A 16,991-nucleotide genomic window follows, 5' to 3' on the forward strand; every position below is an offset into this window, starting at 1 on the left:
ACGAGACTTAGCTGATCCCTGCTACCAGGGTGGCAATGCTCAACTTCCACATCTCGCGTAAATGAGCGTAAAATTGTTACTTACTTTATGCTAAATTTTGGAAAATTGATAGGTGACCGTTTGATAGAGGGTGACCACATGGAGGGCCTCTTAATAGAGGTTTGAGAACTCTGAACAGCCTAAAAAGTGTTTTTAATGTGTTGAGGAGGAAATCGTTGTTCAGGGTGCCCCGAAATTACGACATTCCACGTCATGTTGCAAAGCCGGTTGTTGTTTGAACTAATTAATTAAACCCATTACTTTTTCGATGTTCCGTTGCTACTGAAAAACTTTGCCTTCATGATGTAGATTTGTATGTTTCAATTTTGTTATACATTGCATTAAAGACAGGTCGAGACAAACAGTCAAAAACACGATTGTTGGTGTTTTTTCTCTCGAGTGAACTTAAACAGATGGACAAAAGCGTCAAAATGTTGATGGAAATTTATCGAGTCGTTTCCTAGCTTCTTTTAGACAGAGTTGAAGTGATGAAAGGCTGGAATTTACAACCCCTTTTTTCGATTTTTTGTTTTCCAGACGTTCCCACCCTTTGAAAAAACCACACAGAGATCAAGACAGCTCCAGCAGTGGCAGTATCTCCTTTATTTCAACATCGTTCAAACCCAGTTGCATAAATTTTATACAATAATATAAATAGTGGTACGATGAGACGAATGCAGAATGTCTCCTACGAATAATTAAGGGTATATTTTATACGTAACCCTGAATTATTTTAGTAACCTTAAAACCTACAGCTTTTATGTTATACTTTTAACAGTTGCACTTAATGACGAAGGGGGTTTGATGTTAAAAGTTTAAATCAGAAATGCGCCAAAGTAACTGTGGTAGGTGGCCATGTATATCTTGGCGGCTTTATTTGGATAACTGTCGATGCTCAATGCAAGGTGATTTCATCACCAGCCTTCAGGTAGAACACCCCACCAGCGTACAAGCTACCATGGTGATTAACACTTATTGGCGGTTGCATCATGGTAATGGCTTTGCTGTTTACATTAACAAAAACCCTCCCATTGTTGTGGTAGTAAATTTGAGCGTAGATGTAATACCGTCCGGGGGTAGGCACCGTCAGTTTTCCGTTGTAGTACTTCATACCGCCTGTAAGATGGCTGTACCGAGCATTGAGCGACCAATCCTTGATCACTAAGAAGCAAGTTATAAACATACACTCTAAGTGGTTTGGGAGATGTGCGTGACCATGCGTGGGAAATTTTCGAAAATTTTCTTGTAACCCCACCCCTTACCTCAATTACCGTCGTTTGCAGCTATAGTTCTTATCTTCAGCGTAAGTACATAACTTAATCCTTCTTTGAAAAACTCAGCCTTGATGACTCCAAATCCTCTTGATTCAAATCCTGCTCTTTCCTCGAAGCTCGAAGAAACTAAACTTACTTGTTATTGTATTTTTTTTTCTGAGGTCTGTGTTGTAAATCATCGAAACTTTATGAGGATAAACTATCTGTTCGAATTTCTCGCTAGACAAAATACAAAATTAAAAAAAAGCAGTAGCCTGCCGTGAACTAGTAAAACAATGAACTGAAGTACCTGTGTTGGCTGGGTAGAGGACCTCTCTCTTGTAAACAGCCTCGATATGAGCAGATGGTTTCTTTGGATCCTGAAATAAAAGCCGATGATGAATGTTTCCTTAGAATGACATAAAACTTTTAAAGTATTGTAAAACTGAGCAGAGATCTATATAATACTTAAAACAGCATGCACTGAGTTGATCATCAATTTGTACTAATTGTACGAATCTGTGCTTTCGATTCGCACTAAAAGCAAAGGATCAAGACCGCAAAATTGTGAAAGTTAATACCTGTACTTAAAAACTAAATTGTACAAGAGAGAGTTTTATTGAAAATTTCCGCTTCCGTCATTTATTGAAAGTTAAAGGGAATATTTCACGGCTCTCTAGCTCATTTAATTTTATTAAGTATTTCCAATTATGCTCTATGGACCTAAATTGCTTGTAGATGGCAAAAATCACAACGTCATATCAAACTATAATGTCTCCCAAACATCATATCAAACGTTACAAAGAACAAAAATGAACTTTGAAAAACCCGATCAAGCTAATTTTAACTAGAAAGTTTTCAAAAACTAGAATCTTAATCCGTTTCAATTTTTTTCAAGTTTACTACGGTTCGTCCGTGCCTCCTTTTGTATTTGCTGTCTAATTTATACCTTACTATATTTTAGTGTTTTTGAGCGGTTATTTTTATGTTTCGCTCATGCAATTTGGTACCATTTCTAACTGTTTAATTTTGGTAAATGTTCGTGACACAGCTCCTATCAGGGGCACCCAACGACGGTTTCCTCCGAAATGCATTGAAAACACTTTTTAGGTTATACAGAGTACTTTCAGATCTCTAGAAATGCATTCTAGCGGCGCTATGAAATTTGTACCTGCTCAGTCATCCTAAGGGAGCTTGAGTCTTTTTGAAATTACAAGGGCTTTGTTAGTATTATTCCACCGAAAATTGTAGATCAGTACAATGTAATGTATTACGGAAGTAGGAGATTTTTATCTGGTTCCTCTCTCCATCACATTTTTGAATCCGAAAATTTTAGGTCTTCTTTTTTCTACAAAAATTGCCTAACCTGGTGACAGAAATGTGAAAAAAAAATCGTAGGCAATTTAGTAGATAAGTTTCGAAAATTGTTCGTGAATGGAACGGTCATCTAGAAATTTTTAGCCGCCCTCAAGCTTAAGAAAATTCTAGGCAATATTTTCTTCTCCGAACAGAAATTTAACAGAAAAAACAGTCGTTGGGTGCCTCTGTCCTATAACGGCTCCCGCAAAACATATCTCAGTTGACTAAACGTTAACTATTAACTAGTATAGGACCAAGGGATCCTTTATATCAACATTTATAAGAAATGAAAACTATTAGCACTGTCTAACCTGTAAGGAACATTGGCAAGGTTTTCCTTTATCGCCTTTTGCTCCAGTGTCGCCCTTCACACCTTTTTCTCCCTAAAATGAGGCATTCGAAATCACTACTAATTGCGGCACTAAAATTTCGAACTGTGCATGTAGAGAAATTCACAGTCACGTACCTTTTTACCTCTCCGACCATGAACATTGATGTCGATCGGTGAATGCGAAGGAGCACAAATTCTCTGAAATAAAAGTTTCATTTTAAAGATCTGGATTAAGTATCAAATTTGGGCTGCAAAGTTGCTTCGCACAGTTCTCACTATTCACAAATCACGATTAAACTGTGCAAAAGGGAATGTGTCTTTTTTGATGAGTTTCGAGCGGTTGTCCGATGGTCCGGAAAGCACTCTTGGTACTCGATCGCCGCACTGATCTCACTGAGGCACGCTTATAAACTGATTGACGCACTCTTTGTCATCTTTACCAGAGACAGTGACTATGGTTTTCAAAATGTTTTCACGACTTCCAATACGTCTTAAATAGGTCGTGTAATGAAAAAAAAATATTTTTTGGTAAATAAACGAAATTGACCATTGTCTTACTTGATTTTGCGGTGTACTTCCCGCTCGGGAGAAATATAAACTGGCACAAACCAGGGAGACACAGATAAAAACGAGCTTGATCATCTTGAAAGCGCAGCGCTGAAATTGGCAACTTTTGCGAAAGAAGAACACAGAACAAATGCATAGTACTAGGGAATAGTAGCTTGCTAAATACGTTGTTGTTTATTAAATCGAAGGGCAAGTGAAAACAAGAATTGTGCCCTCAGGAAATGGCGACATTAAGGTGGCTCGACTGGATTTTTTGGGGTTGGTACCTCCCAAGTTTGAGCATTAACTACGTCGGCATGAGTAAAGATATGGGAAAAAGGTTACCACAACTGTATTATATAAAGATGAAAATTTTTTATGATTTGGGTTTTATTGCAATCGGAGTCGCCATGGCAACGTAATGACGCCATTACGTTTTTCATTTATTGTTGTGTTTCCCTGTATCAGGAGTTTTTTGAAGAAATCGCTTAAGGGAGTATGTACCTGCCATAATTGCCTCCATTATGGCAAAGTTTGAAGAAATTCTATGAGAGCGTTTTCGAGATATTTCGAAATGCAGTTTTAAGAATCATCAAAGCAGTGAAATAGCATGCTAGCCGCACAATTCGCTAATATTTTAAGAAAATGATAAGCTTTGGGAACGCGGCTTCATCTCATAGTGGTTTGATTCTATTGAAAACTGCATACAAAAAAAGAGGGGAATTGCTCTGGGCGATCGCGAGTAAGAAGAATTTTATTAACTTGCATTCAGCTGCTTTTGATACAGTTTTTGGAGGTAATTTGGTCCATGCCTAAAAATTTCGCATTTTTCCAAAAACCGCTCGATAAATTTTTTTATAAATTCGACAATCCCGAGATCAGTCGTCAAGAAATATTCCCTGCAAGTTTCAAGAACATTGAAAACATGGAAGGCTTTTAAATAGGGACTCAAACATAACCGATTTCCCCCCCCAGATTTTGTGTTTACAAGTGAGCGTCCTTATTATTCACTGGCATTGTTTTCAAGTTTCATATGCACGTGCACAAATAGCAAAAGATATAAATTTGCATCAAAAATTACTTTCCAAAGAAATATCCGGTATATGCTAATAATTGGCTTGTACTCACAGATAGCAATGAGAGCCGAAACGGTGAACGTCACGGCTCATCGTGTAGGAAGCAATACTTAATTATCTTAATCGGGTTATAACATCACAGAAACTGTCACAAAGAATTGTTCTGATGTTAAAAATGTATCACTAACCTCTTTACCCGGTAATTAGCATATCCCGGAGCTTTAACCGAGGGTCCTTTTTGATGCAAATTCTATCTTTTTGCTAAATGTGCACGTGTATATGAAACTTGAAAACAATGCCAGTGAATAATGAGGACGCTCGCTTGTAAACACAAAATCTGGGGGGAAAATTGGCTATATTTGAGGCCCTATTTAAAAGCCTTCCCCGTTTTCAATGTTCTTAAAACTTGCAGAGAATATTTCTTGACGATTGATCTCGGGATTGTCGAATTTATAAAAAAATTTATCGAGCGGTTTTTGGAAAAATGCGAAATTTTTAGGCGTGGACCAAATTACCTCCAAAAACTGTATCAAAAGCATCTGAATGCAAGTTAATAAAATCCTTCTTGCTCGCGATCGCCCAGAGCAATTCCCCTCTTTTTTTGTATGCAGTTTTCAATGGAATCAATCCACTATCAGATGAAGCCGCGTTCCCAAAGCTTATCATTTTCTTAAAATATTAGCGAATTGTGCGGCTAGCATGCTATTTCACTGTTTTTATGATTCTTAAAACTGCATTTCAAAATATTTCGAAAACGCTCTCATAGAATTTCTTCAAACCTTGCCATAATGGAGGCAATTATGGCAGGTACATACTCCCTTAAGCGATTTCTTTAAAAAACTCCTGGTACAGAGAAACACAAAGATAAATGAAAAACGAAATGGCGTCATTACGTTGCCATGGCGACTATGATTGCAATAAAACCCAAATCATAAGAAATTTTCATCTTTATGTAATACTGTTGTGGTAACCTTTTTTCCATATCTTTACTCATGCCGACGTAGTTAAGGCTCAAACTTGGGAGGTATCCCCCTAAAAAAATCCAGTCGAGCCACCTTAATTATATGTAAGACGTGTGGATGTTCAATCATTAGTACGTTTATGGGGTACGTGAATTTCGTTCATGTTTAGAAACAGTTTTTTATTCTGGCTTCAAGAGATATTTTTACGTTCTTAGGAAAGCTGAAATTGTATATATGGATGATCTTAGTATGTTATTATAGCATTATTTTTTGACCTGGTTTAATTCATGGGTCAGTCGCAAGTCTGGCGACTATTCTTTCAAGCATTGCGGCTTGAATAACTGATAATTATATGCATTGTGATACTGACAAATATAATGAAATAAAATAACGTAGTACAACCAACTAATCGAGTATGACAAATAATTAACATTCTTTATCAAAATACGTCCCTTTCCTTGGATGAGTGGTCTGCTACACAGTCGTTTTTAGTGTCGTCACGCAACGCTCCTCCCCACTAACTATTAGTGGGGAGGAGCGTTGCATGACGACACTAAAAACGGCTGTATAGCGGACTATTGGATGAGTGATAATAAACTCATTAAGTTTTCTTCAGGAGCTTTAGCGGTGTACAGTCAAGCCCCGTTAATACGGACACTGAAGGGCCATGGGAAAAAAAATGTCCGTGTTAAAGGGGTGTTCGCTTCTCTCTTAGTGTTCTTCGTTAGACTACCTTGGTCTTCAGAGGTCCGTGCTCGAAATACAATAGGATGAGGAAAAACTAAAAATTGTTCTTTTCATAACTCGTTTGATGCCAAAATAGTCTGAATTTTGGCGTCTACAATTCATCCTATCTGGTGCATATGGTGGCGCTGGGAACATCAACATGCTTTCATCTGAAAGGCACCTTTGGAAAGGAAAGGCTTATTTGAGCACACAGCTGACAATGTTGAATTCAAATTAGCGAGGATCACTTTCTATGAGAATAATATGCTGGATAGGGCAAGAAACAAAATGTCTGTTGTCTGCATTAACGGGTGTCCGTATGAAGGGGTTGAATTTAGAAAAAACCCTATCAAATCGTGGATAAATTTCTGGCTACTCGAGAGATTGCGCGAGGCAAGGGATCAGATCCAGCAATGGCAATGAGAGGCACGGGCAGTCCAGACTTGAGCAGTCGGGTAAGAGGTCTGGTATCGACTACCCAACGAAATGAAAAATAGGCGCAGGCGATTCCTTTTTCATCTCTATGAAATCCTTCTTGTTCATTGTGTCCTTCTAAGGAGTGTTTGGGCTGTGGCTTCAAAGAACTAACGTGACATTCTGGGTAGTTATATAGATCAGGCACAAGTCCCTCTATGTCTGTCTCTTATAAGAGCATCCAGAAAAAAACGAAATCCTTCGGCACGAACCTGGTGTACGGTAGAAGCAGTCTAGTGCTCGATTGAGAGTCGTTTGATACACTCTGAGCCAATCAAAAACGCTGAAAAACTTGTAAAAGAATATTGTCTTCCCCGTCAAATGTCTTGAAGAAAGCTTCTAGCAACAAAATAAGCTTGAATTTGAATAATTAATTTGAAATTACGAATATTCGCATCCAAGCAAGCGTGCTCTGAACATAACCAACAAGGGAAATAGCGTGTGAATCGAAGTTAAGATGACATGAGCCAACACAACCGTACTCAAAATCATCATAACTAAACGAACCTCCTAAATCGAGTTTTATTTCGCATTGCTTTTAAGCGCAGTGTCCCAACCAAGATTGGTGGAGTAGTCACAAGGATGTTCACCCGGAGAGCTCGCAGCATTAAGGAGAAGACTAAAGGGAAAAAAGGGAAATATGGGAGAAGATATAAACATTTTTTTGCATTACAGTAGTGACTGCTCTTGAATCAACAGAGTTCTACATTTTGATGTTGTTTTATTTCTATTATTAGTTATTAGTTTCTTATTAGTTACTTGGCTTGTAGGAAAAGAGACAGTAAGGAGTATTTCGATCTTCAACTACTTGAACGCAACTGAGCTAAAAAATCAGCCACCTGTTGTGTTGAGGGTGCAGTTCTGTCTGGACATTTTTCCTTTTCAATATTTCCTGTATCAGATGTTTCTATAGCAACAGTATCACTGGTGGTCGACTCCGTTTTTGTCTCGGAAAGGGATGTGTAACTATTTTGTGTACTTTCATTTCATGACGAGTGATAATTGGGAAAAAGGGCCACGCCCATCGAGGGAGGGCCCTGGGGAGGTTGCCATGGAGGCATATCCTGTTGCCATAACAACGGAAGAGGCGGTGGGACGTTGATAGGAAATCTTGGTCATGGTGATTGATGTGGTAGAGGAGGTGGTGGTATGTAACAACAACAACAATAAGCCTTATTTGCATGACCTGATAACAAAGTATTACAGTATTGCAAAAGCTACTTGAAATTAATCATTGATTCCTTGTAAATTAAATATTTAAAATAATTTGAAACGTATTAATCATTGTTTATTTCTAACCATCAGTAGGATTAATTATTCCGGAGATAAGTTTTTCTCTCAATTCAAAGCAAGTTCATATAAATGAAATTAATTGGATGTTAATAAAATAGTCAGTAGAATTCATCGGCTGTGATAATAAGGACTCATGTGATTGTAGTCGTAGAAACGGTATTTTAGGTTCTAGTTTAGAGAAGAACATATCCCTTATCGAAGAAAAACTTGGACAATCCAATAAAAAGTGAGTTTCATCTTCAATCAGCAGGAGCAGGAGGTTGCTACTGATACCCAGTCCATTGCGGTTGAACATACTCCTGAGGGGGAGGAAGAAGAACTGGAAACTCAGGTAGAGGCGTTGTTTTCGCCTTGTTCCAATTACATTGTGCTCCAAATCTTCACACCCGTGAAAGATCCGGACAGAAAGTAGCATAAATATTGCACTTAATCATCTTTTATTGAAACATCAAATTTGGTTGCACTGCAGTAATGTGTGTATATAGATATGTAGAGCCGTTGTACCATGAAACCAATGTAGAATGTCTCGCCTACAAAATAGTGTAATCCTGAATTAGTCAAGTAGCCACTTGAATTTACATCTCTTAATCTTTGAAGTGATCTTTTTTAGTTACCCCTTGGATTACGAAGATAATTTTTCGCCACGCACTAAAAATACCTTAAATAAAAAAATGCTCCAATGTAAACTGTTTGAAATCCATGTAAATTTTGGGACCATATTTATAGGGATAATAGTGGGCAGTCAGTGTGATGACGTTACCAGCCTTCACGGTTGAAAACCCCGCCAACGCACACACTACCATGGTACTTTATATTATTTACGGGCGGCTGAATCATGGTAATGACTTATTAACATTGATGAAGACTCTTTTAGTGTTGTGGAAGTAAAGTTGAGTGTAGATGTAGTACCGTCCGGGGGTAGGCACCGTCAGATTTCCGTCTTGGTACTGTTCATACCGCCTTCAAGGTGACTCAAATTAACTGCAAAAACCGTGGACGAAGATCCTGCTAGTTGTAAACGTTGGATCTCTAGAAAAGAGATCTAATCAGCCAAAATATTAAGAAACAAAAAGGGAAGTCCAAAGACTACTGCAAATCTGATTCAGAACAACGTGTATTTTTTTTTCATAACAATACGTCTTTAAGCAACCGCCTTTTGTTGCTTACAGACGTAGCTCTAATCTTCGTGACCTTTTACTGAGTTAAAGCACAATTACCCGTTATCTCTAACAATCATTTTCCGCCAGGCTCCTTCCTCTGTGGACAAAATTGCACCACTTGTCCATACATTACTAACGGCCTCACAAGTCATACTTTTTACGCTATACGTGAAACACGCTCTATCACTTCACACATTACTTGTAACACTAAAAACGTGATCTACATGGTTCAATGTAACCGTTGTAATTTACAATATATGGGTGAAACTAAGCAACGCCTCAGGGACATATTTAACGAACACAGACGTGCAGTCGACAAAACTAACATTAAATCTAAACCCACTACTGTTTCTGAACACTTTCTCTCTCACTCTAACCATTCTCATACTGACATGCAGTTAATCCCACTAGAGAAAATTTATTCTTCACGTGACTCAGTTCGTAAGGCTAGGGAGTCGCATTTGATAGATAAGGCCATGATTCTTGAACCTAATGGCCTAAACCGCCGTGACGAATTATTGTAGTCGATATCCTTGTTATTTTTTCTTTTCTAGTTCTTTTTGTGTGTGTTGTACGTCATTTTCTCCTCTCTCTTTCACCTACCTTTCCTTTCATCTAATCCTAAGATCCTAAAAGCTTTCCTAAAAACTTTTCCCACCAAAATGAAGCCTACTAAATGCCCAGCAAGAGAAAAAAAAAGAAGGCAAAAAAAGCGAAAAAGGAGGGAAGGAGAGAAAGAGAAAAGTAAAAGTCAAGACTGATGTGTCACTTTTAAACCTCGAAATTTTGCTTTCTGGGCAGGCCTGAGCTTCGCAAGCTGATATTTTTCATCTGGATCAGAAGGCCGCGAAGTACGACCTGTAAACGGCTTTGTGGTAAGTTTTAGCTCTTAATAGCACGACAATGACCAGAAAACCACTCGACTAGCTTCAAAACGTGTTTTTCGGCAAAATCTTCAGGGGCGAATGGGTTAAACAATTTTTTTGCGACATTCTCCGTTTATATATATTGTGATTCCTACATAAGCTCAGTAACATCTGTAAACCTGAAGAAGGCTGGTATGGCCAGCCGAAATATTGCTATGAAAAAAAAACAATACACGTTGTTCTGAATCAGCTTTGCAGTAGTCTATCATGGACTTCTCGTTTTAGGTTCAAGATGACTGTACGGAGCACTAACCGACCAGTCCTTGATCACTACGAAGCAAGGTATCAACATACGCATTTTAGAGATCAACGTCATCTTTCTTGACAATTTTGGAAATATACTTATGAGTTTACCCAATACCACCACCATATCCTAATACCTCCTAAGTCCTTGGTAGGAAGGAGTTCTTGGTCACTACGAAGCAAAGTAGCGATTTTCAGAGATTAATGAGATCGCGTGACAACATTCATTTACTTCAAATATAATTCTTTTTTTCCTTTTTCCTCTTTCCTGCGTTTTTAAAAGAGCGTAACTCTTGCGGATACAGTGTTTCTTTCAAGTTTTCTGGTTTAACGAAATTAAATGCAAACTTCGCCGACTTACGGTGAACTTGAAGTACCTGTGTTTGGTGGGTAGCAAATCGTATAGCTTCGATATAGGCAGACGGCTTCTTTGGATCCCCGGGGGGGGGGGGGGGGGGCTACTGCCATATATGGGCTATATAGGTATGTGCCGCTGTGAAGGGTATGGTTTTCAAGCAGTTTACTCTAGGATAGGGTATATAAATCAGAGCGTTTGGCTCTAGAATAGGGAATCATTTTTCAGGAAACTTATTAGTTGCTTGAAGATTTTATCTAGACTAGGTACACAGCTACTCTAGGATAGGGGGATTTGGGGAGTTTACTCAAGTATAGGGTAGCAAAATTCAGCTGAACTAGCTCTGGTAAAGATTAAGGGTTCCAGGCTTCCAGCGGCAAATCCCCGCCCAGAAATTCCTAAAGTACCCCCCCGGGTTTGGATCCTAAATTAGTTCACCCAGTAAAACACTGAAGGACGTCAAGAACGTACCAGAACTAAAGCACAAGTTTAGATGCCAAATGTAACATTATATAATTCATTGGCAGTCAACTTTAATTCCATGGCAATTGCGTTTTAGTTTCAATTCAGAGAAAGTTTACTCTCACTAAACTGTGAAAATTCAATGAAAACTTAATTTTAATTCTGTACAATCCAAAGTCTAAACAAAATTAAGAGCCGTATTTTTCATCCCTAAGTTTCAAGATGATTTCTATCGTTTTATGAATTGCAATTGACCTGAAATTCAATTGAGACTGAATTGCTTTTGCGATTTATTACTGATGCCAGCGTTATAGTGGTGTAATCGGCTCATTTCACGGGAGAACCTTTTCTTCCGTTCTAGAAGATGCTTCGTTACTTTGGTCGCATTTGGCGAAAATATCGTTAAACGACAAACACGTTTCCTGGACCAATCCAACCAAATTCCGAAATACTGTTCCTTTGCTTCATGATCAGTTTACATTACTCTTGTAATTCCATATTCAGACATTAGAAAGTTATCTGAATCTTATGTCATAATCCTCTTTCTCTTGTTGGAATTTCAAAAGCCTGACTAAATATTAAAAAGTCTAAAAACACTGCTTACTCGATATTTTAGGATGTACCTTCTTCAACCCTAGAATTTCGAACGTTTGCAGCAGTGTTGGCCTTGGAAACAAAATTGAATTTAGAAGTCGCCCTGATTGCACCTTTTCTGATCTTGACAGTACTGGACCACTGTTTGTAGAAATTACTGTCCCTCGTGGAAAAAACATAATTGTATAGTAGCTCCCTTCCCCCCCCCCCCCCCCTCCCCCCTCCTCGCCCCACTCCTAATCAAAACGTTTCATTGTTTCTGGTTAAGTTCAACCAAATTCTAGTCAAAATTTAGAAGAATATTAAGATTTGATTGGTTACGGATGATTTCAAACTTGACGCCTTATACGCCTCTCTGAAAACCTATCGACTCACGCATTTGACGCGAACAGCTGGCTTACAAACTATATCTCGAACGGGGATTAGCCTCGGAGAAAAACGAGGCCTAGGAAGTAGCTATAGGAACTTCTCTCCTCAAAAGTCAGCACTCTAAATTCCAGTTTAATTTACAATGCACGAACACGAGTTCTTATAGGAGCTGGTCCCTTTTGCGCTTTCAGAGATACAGGGGTAACCAAATTGCGGTGAGTATGCTTCTTTTAATCTTTCTTTTTTCATCGAATCAACACACAGGGCAAATTAAAGTGCTTGTCGCCAATAGGAATATTACTGTAAAGCTAAATTTTGGAATATCAGTCGCCTTTCTTTCTTTTCAAGAGCCTTATTGGCTTCCACTTTCCTCTCCCTCAACGACTTGAAATTTGGGTCTGTTTCAAGTATGTTACAAGTTACATTTGAAACAAACGCGTAAAGCCGGACACGAGTTTCTCTTGAACTTGCCGGATGTAATGTAAAACTGTCAGTGGAAAGTTATCCGAAAATTACAACATGCCTTTTTTTTTAAACCTTTAAAAATGTGCAAAAATTTAGTCAGTGAACAACAAATATATGGCCTTATTTGCGTTTATTTCAACATCAAACCTGGTTAGTTAATAACCGTAATGTACCTAGCGGTACTAAACCATTAGACCACAGTCTAGTCGACTATGTCTCCTACAAAACAGCGTCACTCTGATTTAGAAGCGAGGAAGCGTTTTCAAACTTACACCCCTTAATTTATCAGGTGATGTTGTATTTGCCCCTCGATGGCAATGCTTATTTAACTTCAAGTAACAAAAAAAAAGCTCAGATCAAAAATGCGCCAAAGTAACTGTGATGGGTGTACATGTAAATTTTGGCGCCATTTCTATCAGGATAATGGTAAGAAGTCAAGGCGATGACGTCACCAGCCTTCAGGTTGAACACCCCACCAGCGTACAAGCTACCATGGTCTTTAACTTTTATTAGCGGCTGCATCATCGTGATTGGTTTGTTGTTAACCTTAACAAAGACTCGTCCATTGTTGTAGTAGTAAATTTGAGCGTAGATGTAATACCGTCCGGGGGTAGGAACTGTCAGTTTTCCGTCTTGGTACGTCATACCGCCTGCAAGATGGCTGTACGGAGCACTGACCGACCAATCCTTGATCACTACGAAACAAATTATCAACACATTTCAGTCAGTTTGCAATGTAACTACGCAACTAATTTACAAGGTCGTACCCTTAACCATCAACCCACCGTCCTAACCTGAAAGAGAGGTGGATGGATCTCACCCCTTCCTCACAACACCTTGGCTTCTTCTTCTTCTTTTTTTTTTTTTTTGCTTTTTAGAGGAGCGGTGAGTAATCCTGCTTTAAACAAACCGGCCTAGTTGACTACAAAACAAGTTTTTCTCCAAAGTATAGCCCGAAATAAGTCTGGGATGTTCTCCTGCCTTGGCTTTTTTAAATTATCGTAGTTATTTGCCGAAAATAAAAAAAACCCTGAACGAACAAATTACCTGTGTTGGCTGGGTACCAGACTGGCCCCTTATTGACGGCTTCGATATGAGCAGATGGCTTTTTTGGATCCTAAAACAGAAAAAAGAATATACACTGATGATGCAATTTATACTTAGGATGAAAAAAAAACCAGTAGTAAAAGCTGATTATTGAACCGATAAGAAGAAAAAAAGTTTAAGGTTTTGGCTGAAACCTAAGAATCAAGAGAACTGGACCAAAGATTAAAAATTTTAGCTATTAGCAGTAATTGAGAGTCTTATTTAATATTGAGACTTCAGCTTGATGCAATGCAATTTGACACGTGCCTAATTGAAACGGAACACGCCATGAAATTGCGGGTAGACTTCTTGCAACCTCAACTCAGCAGCAGATTAAGTAACGGACAGAAGGTTCACTGATCAGAACTCATGAATAAATGAAAATCATACTTACTGTACAATAGTATTCAAACTTATGAATAATTACAAACTTTTTAAAAACTGTCTTTTTGTTACCTGTAAAGAACATTGGCATGGTATTCCTTTATCGCCTTTGGTTCCAGTGTCCCATTTTTCACCTTTTTCTCCCTAAAAATGGGACATATCACATTAATGAATGAAACTTCCACTTGCTATTAGCTACGCAACTCAAGTAAAATGGGCTTTATACGCACCTTTACACCTCCTTTTCCTTGAACATTGATGTTGATTGGCACACCTCGAGAGGCACAAATTTTCTGTAGGATAAATCGAAAATCGAAATATTTCCGGTTTTTAGTATAACAGAATCAACCGCATTAAAGTCCCAAATTAGAGGTACAAAGATGGGCATCTACAATAGCTTTTCGCTCTCTGATCATTACGTTTCCTATCACGCGTCGAGAAAAATGAAGCTATAAGCTGGCAACCAACATCAAACATATAACATAGATTAGACCAATCAGAATGTTTCTTCTCCTCTTTTTCTTGTGTTGCTGGCGGTGATAAATCCGGCAAACAGAAAACACGCTTGCAAACCCGAGGTTAAGCGAACTCATGTGTCAGTGGTTTGTGAAAAGATTTTCCGATCAATTGTGAAGATGACTATTCTTTCATTTACACGTTTGAGGTTTCTGTGAAATATTAAGAGAAAGCCGAGGCTTTCAGCCCACTATTGAAAAGGTTCGCAAAATGCGTAGTAAAAGGTATTTTTTTCAGAAATGAACAAACCTGACGACTGCCTTACCTGTTTTTGAGTTGTGCTTCCCGCTCGAGAAGAATACAAGCAGGCACAAATAAGAGAAAGCATAAAAACGAACTTCATCATCTTTTCACTTCTGAGCTTACCTTGTGAAACAAGTATACAGAATGAGGTGCCAGTGAATTGCTTCGTACAAGAGGAACGCTTTTGTTTATTCAAGGGCAAGCAAAAACAAGAACTTGCTTCAACAGAAAATGACGTAATATCTTAGGGGTCCTTCATATTTTATTCATTCATATGACTTGCCATCATGACTTGAATTTCATTCCTGTTTCTGAACAAAGATCCAAAATTATTTTAATGCTCTTCGGAAAACTGAAGTAAATGTCGAAGGTCTGTTTTTCTTTTTTAAAATTCGTTTTAATAAGTCGATATACTGGATCGTCTGACGTCTTTTTTATTGTGCTGTAAAAAGTCATATTTCAAGGACCGATGATAGATAGCCCCCTCGAAAAAACCGACCGGCCAAGTAAGACGATAAATTATCATATTTCACCAGACATGGATCTTTTTCGTATAAACATACACGTCACCTTGTTGTCAGGAACTCAAGCAATGCAAATAGAATATTACCTGAAAAATAATGAGGCCGAGTGCCTCGTAAAATGAAATAACATTTTTCGCTCGTTTGTTTTTACTAGTCTTTGCTAATCAGTTTCATTTCTCTTTGTTTTTTTAATATTCCATTCAGACTGATGGCATACCCTGCAAGTTTTACTGTGCTGTTTTACTATATTTACATATGATACACTTTTATTACTTAGAGTGATCGTACTCTCTATGAACTGATTTCTTTTCAAGTTCTTTGCCACCTTTTTATTACGATAGCTTAAATCTCAAGAGTTTCAAACTGATCCCCTCACCAGATCATGATATTCGTGGCAAAAATGTTCCGAAATTAAACGTCTCCTTACTAAGTCGCGCACAAAACATGTCTTGCGGAAGCGAATTATGCTGTGCACGTATATACTGTTTATTGTAAATTTGGTAAAAATTCTTCTTACTACAGCGGAATTTTTTTGCCATGTCGCAAAAAATGGTTCGACGGTAGTCGCATTTGGCGAAAATGTAGTTTCGCAACAAATACATGTTTCCCAGTTCAAACAAAATGTCCAAAGAGTGGACTTATTCAGAAGCTTATTTCTATAATCGATGCCAGTTCAATAATAAACTTTGTGAAATGAAGCGTTTCAAACTTCCTTCATTATTTATTCGAAACAAAGAAAACCTGAAGAGCCATTTTACAAAACTGTAAGAGGAAACTTGTGGCTGACAATGCTATTTTTCAATCGTTCTCATGTTCTGGGCCTTGTTGCCAGCGCGCATGTTCTACCTTCAGCGATCGATATTTCTGCCTAATTCATTGCTATTTAATTAAAATTTACATTTTCACAAGGCGTATGTATATAGCTTTAACAATTTAATCTGCGCAGTTACATGTACTTAGTTCAAAGTGTGAAGAGATTTGCTACTTAGCTTTATGTTCTGACCAAAATGAAATAATGGCTCCTTCTGATTGTCCATAAATTTCTCCGCCATCTGCTAGGCATGCCGGTGTCGCTTCTAACAGAAGTAGGGATTGATATATATCTCATTGACATGCGTGAGTTACTGAGTTCCAGGTTAGACTAAAAAGCGTCTATTCCAAAGCCCTTCTTTTGATCTCTTTCTACCCTCCTGGGGTATTCTCGAGGAAGGTACCATCTGTTTAATTCTGCCTAGCTGGGCGTTCGACATTACAGGTATCCAAATCTGCGTGCGAGAGAGGTTTTTAAAACCAAAAGTACGTGTGGATGACAGCTGAACTCGCTGAGGAAGGGTTTCGCCTCCAGATGGAAGATATGTCCCTTATCAGAATAATTTAGAAATGAGACTGCGCACTGGCCTCTGGCGCTCATTCCCACTATTTTCGAAAGATCGTCCAAGACTACGACCTATACTACTCCGTAATGGCCACTGAAATACCGTTGAAAGTTAGTTGCTGCCAGCGAAACGCGTTGTATCTGAGCTGTCCCGTCATCATTTTGAGCCTACATTTTCATTTAAAACAGATGTGCTGATACTAACGGCTTGGAAGCTAAAATTTGATAGC

The 16,991-nt window shown here is 38.4% G+C and overlaps 1 protein-coding gene and 1 pseudogene across 1 annotated transcript; both read right to left on the reverse strand.

Annotated features, from left to right (window-relative positions):
• Window positions 1–643: 643 nt before the first annotated feature.
• LOC140938029 (uncharacterized) lies at window positions 644–3,433 on the reverse strand (annotated as a pseudogene).
• Window positions 3,434–12,855: 9,422 nt separating this feature from the next.
• LOC140938039 (uncharacterized) lies at window positions 12,856–15,279 on the reverse strand. The gene is made up of 5 exons (XM_073387586.1): window positions 14,885–15,279; window positions 14,334–14,396; window positions 14,176–14,247; window positions 13,681–13,750; window positions 12,856–13,328 (listed from the first exon to the last, which is right to left on the reverse strand). Exons 1-5 carry the CDS (start codon window positions 14,963–14,965, stop codon window positions 12,985–12,987), a joined length of 630 nt encoding a protein of 209 aa, XP_073243687.1. The 5' UTR covers window positions 14,966–15,279; the 3' UTR covers window positions 12,856–12,984.
• Between the last annotated feature and the right edge of the window lie 1,712 nt (window positions 15,280–16,991).

Source organism: Porites lutea, chromosome 1 (genome assembly GCF_958299795.1).
Source record: "Porites lutea chromosome 1, jaPorLute2.1, whole genome shotgun sequence".
Taxonomy (NCBI): domain Eukaryota; kingdom Metazoa; phylum Cnidaria; class Anthozoa; order Scleractinia; family Poritidae; genus Porites; species Porites lutea.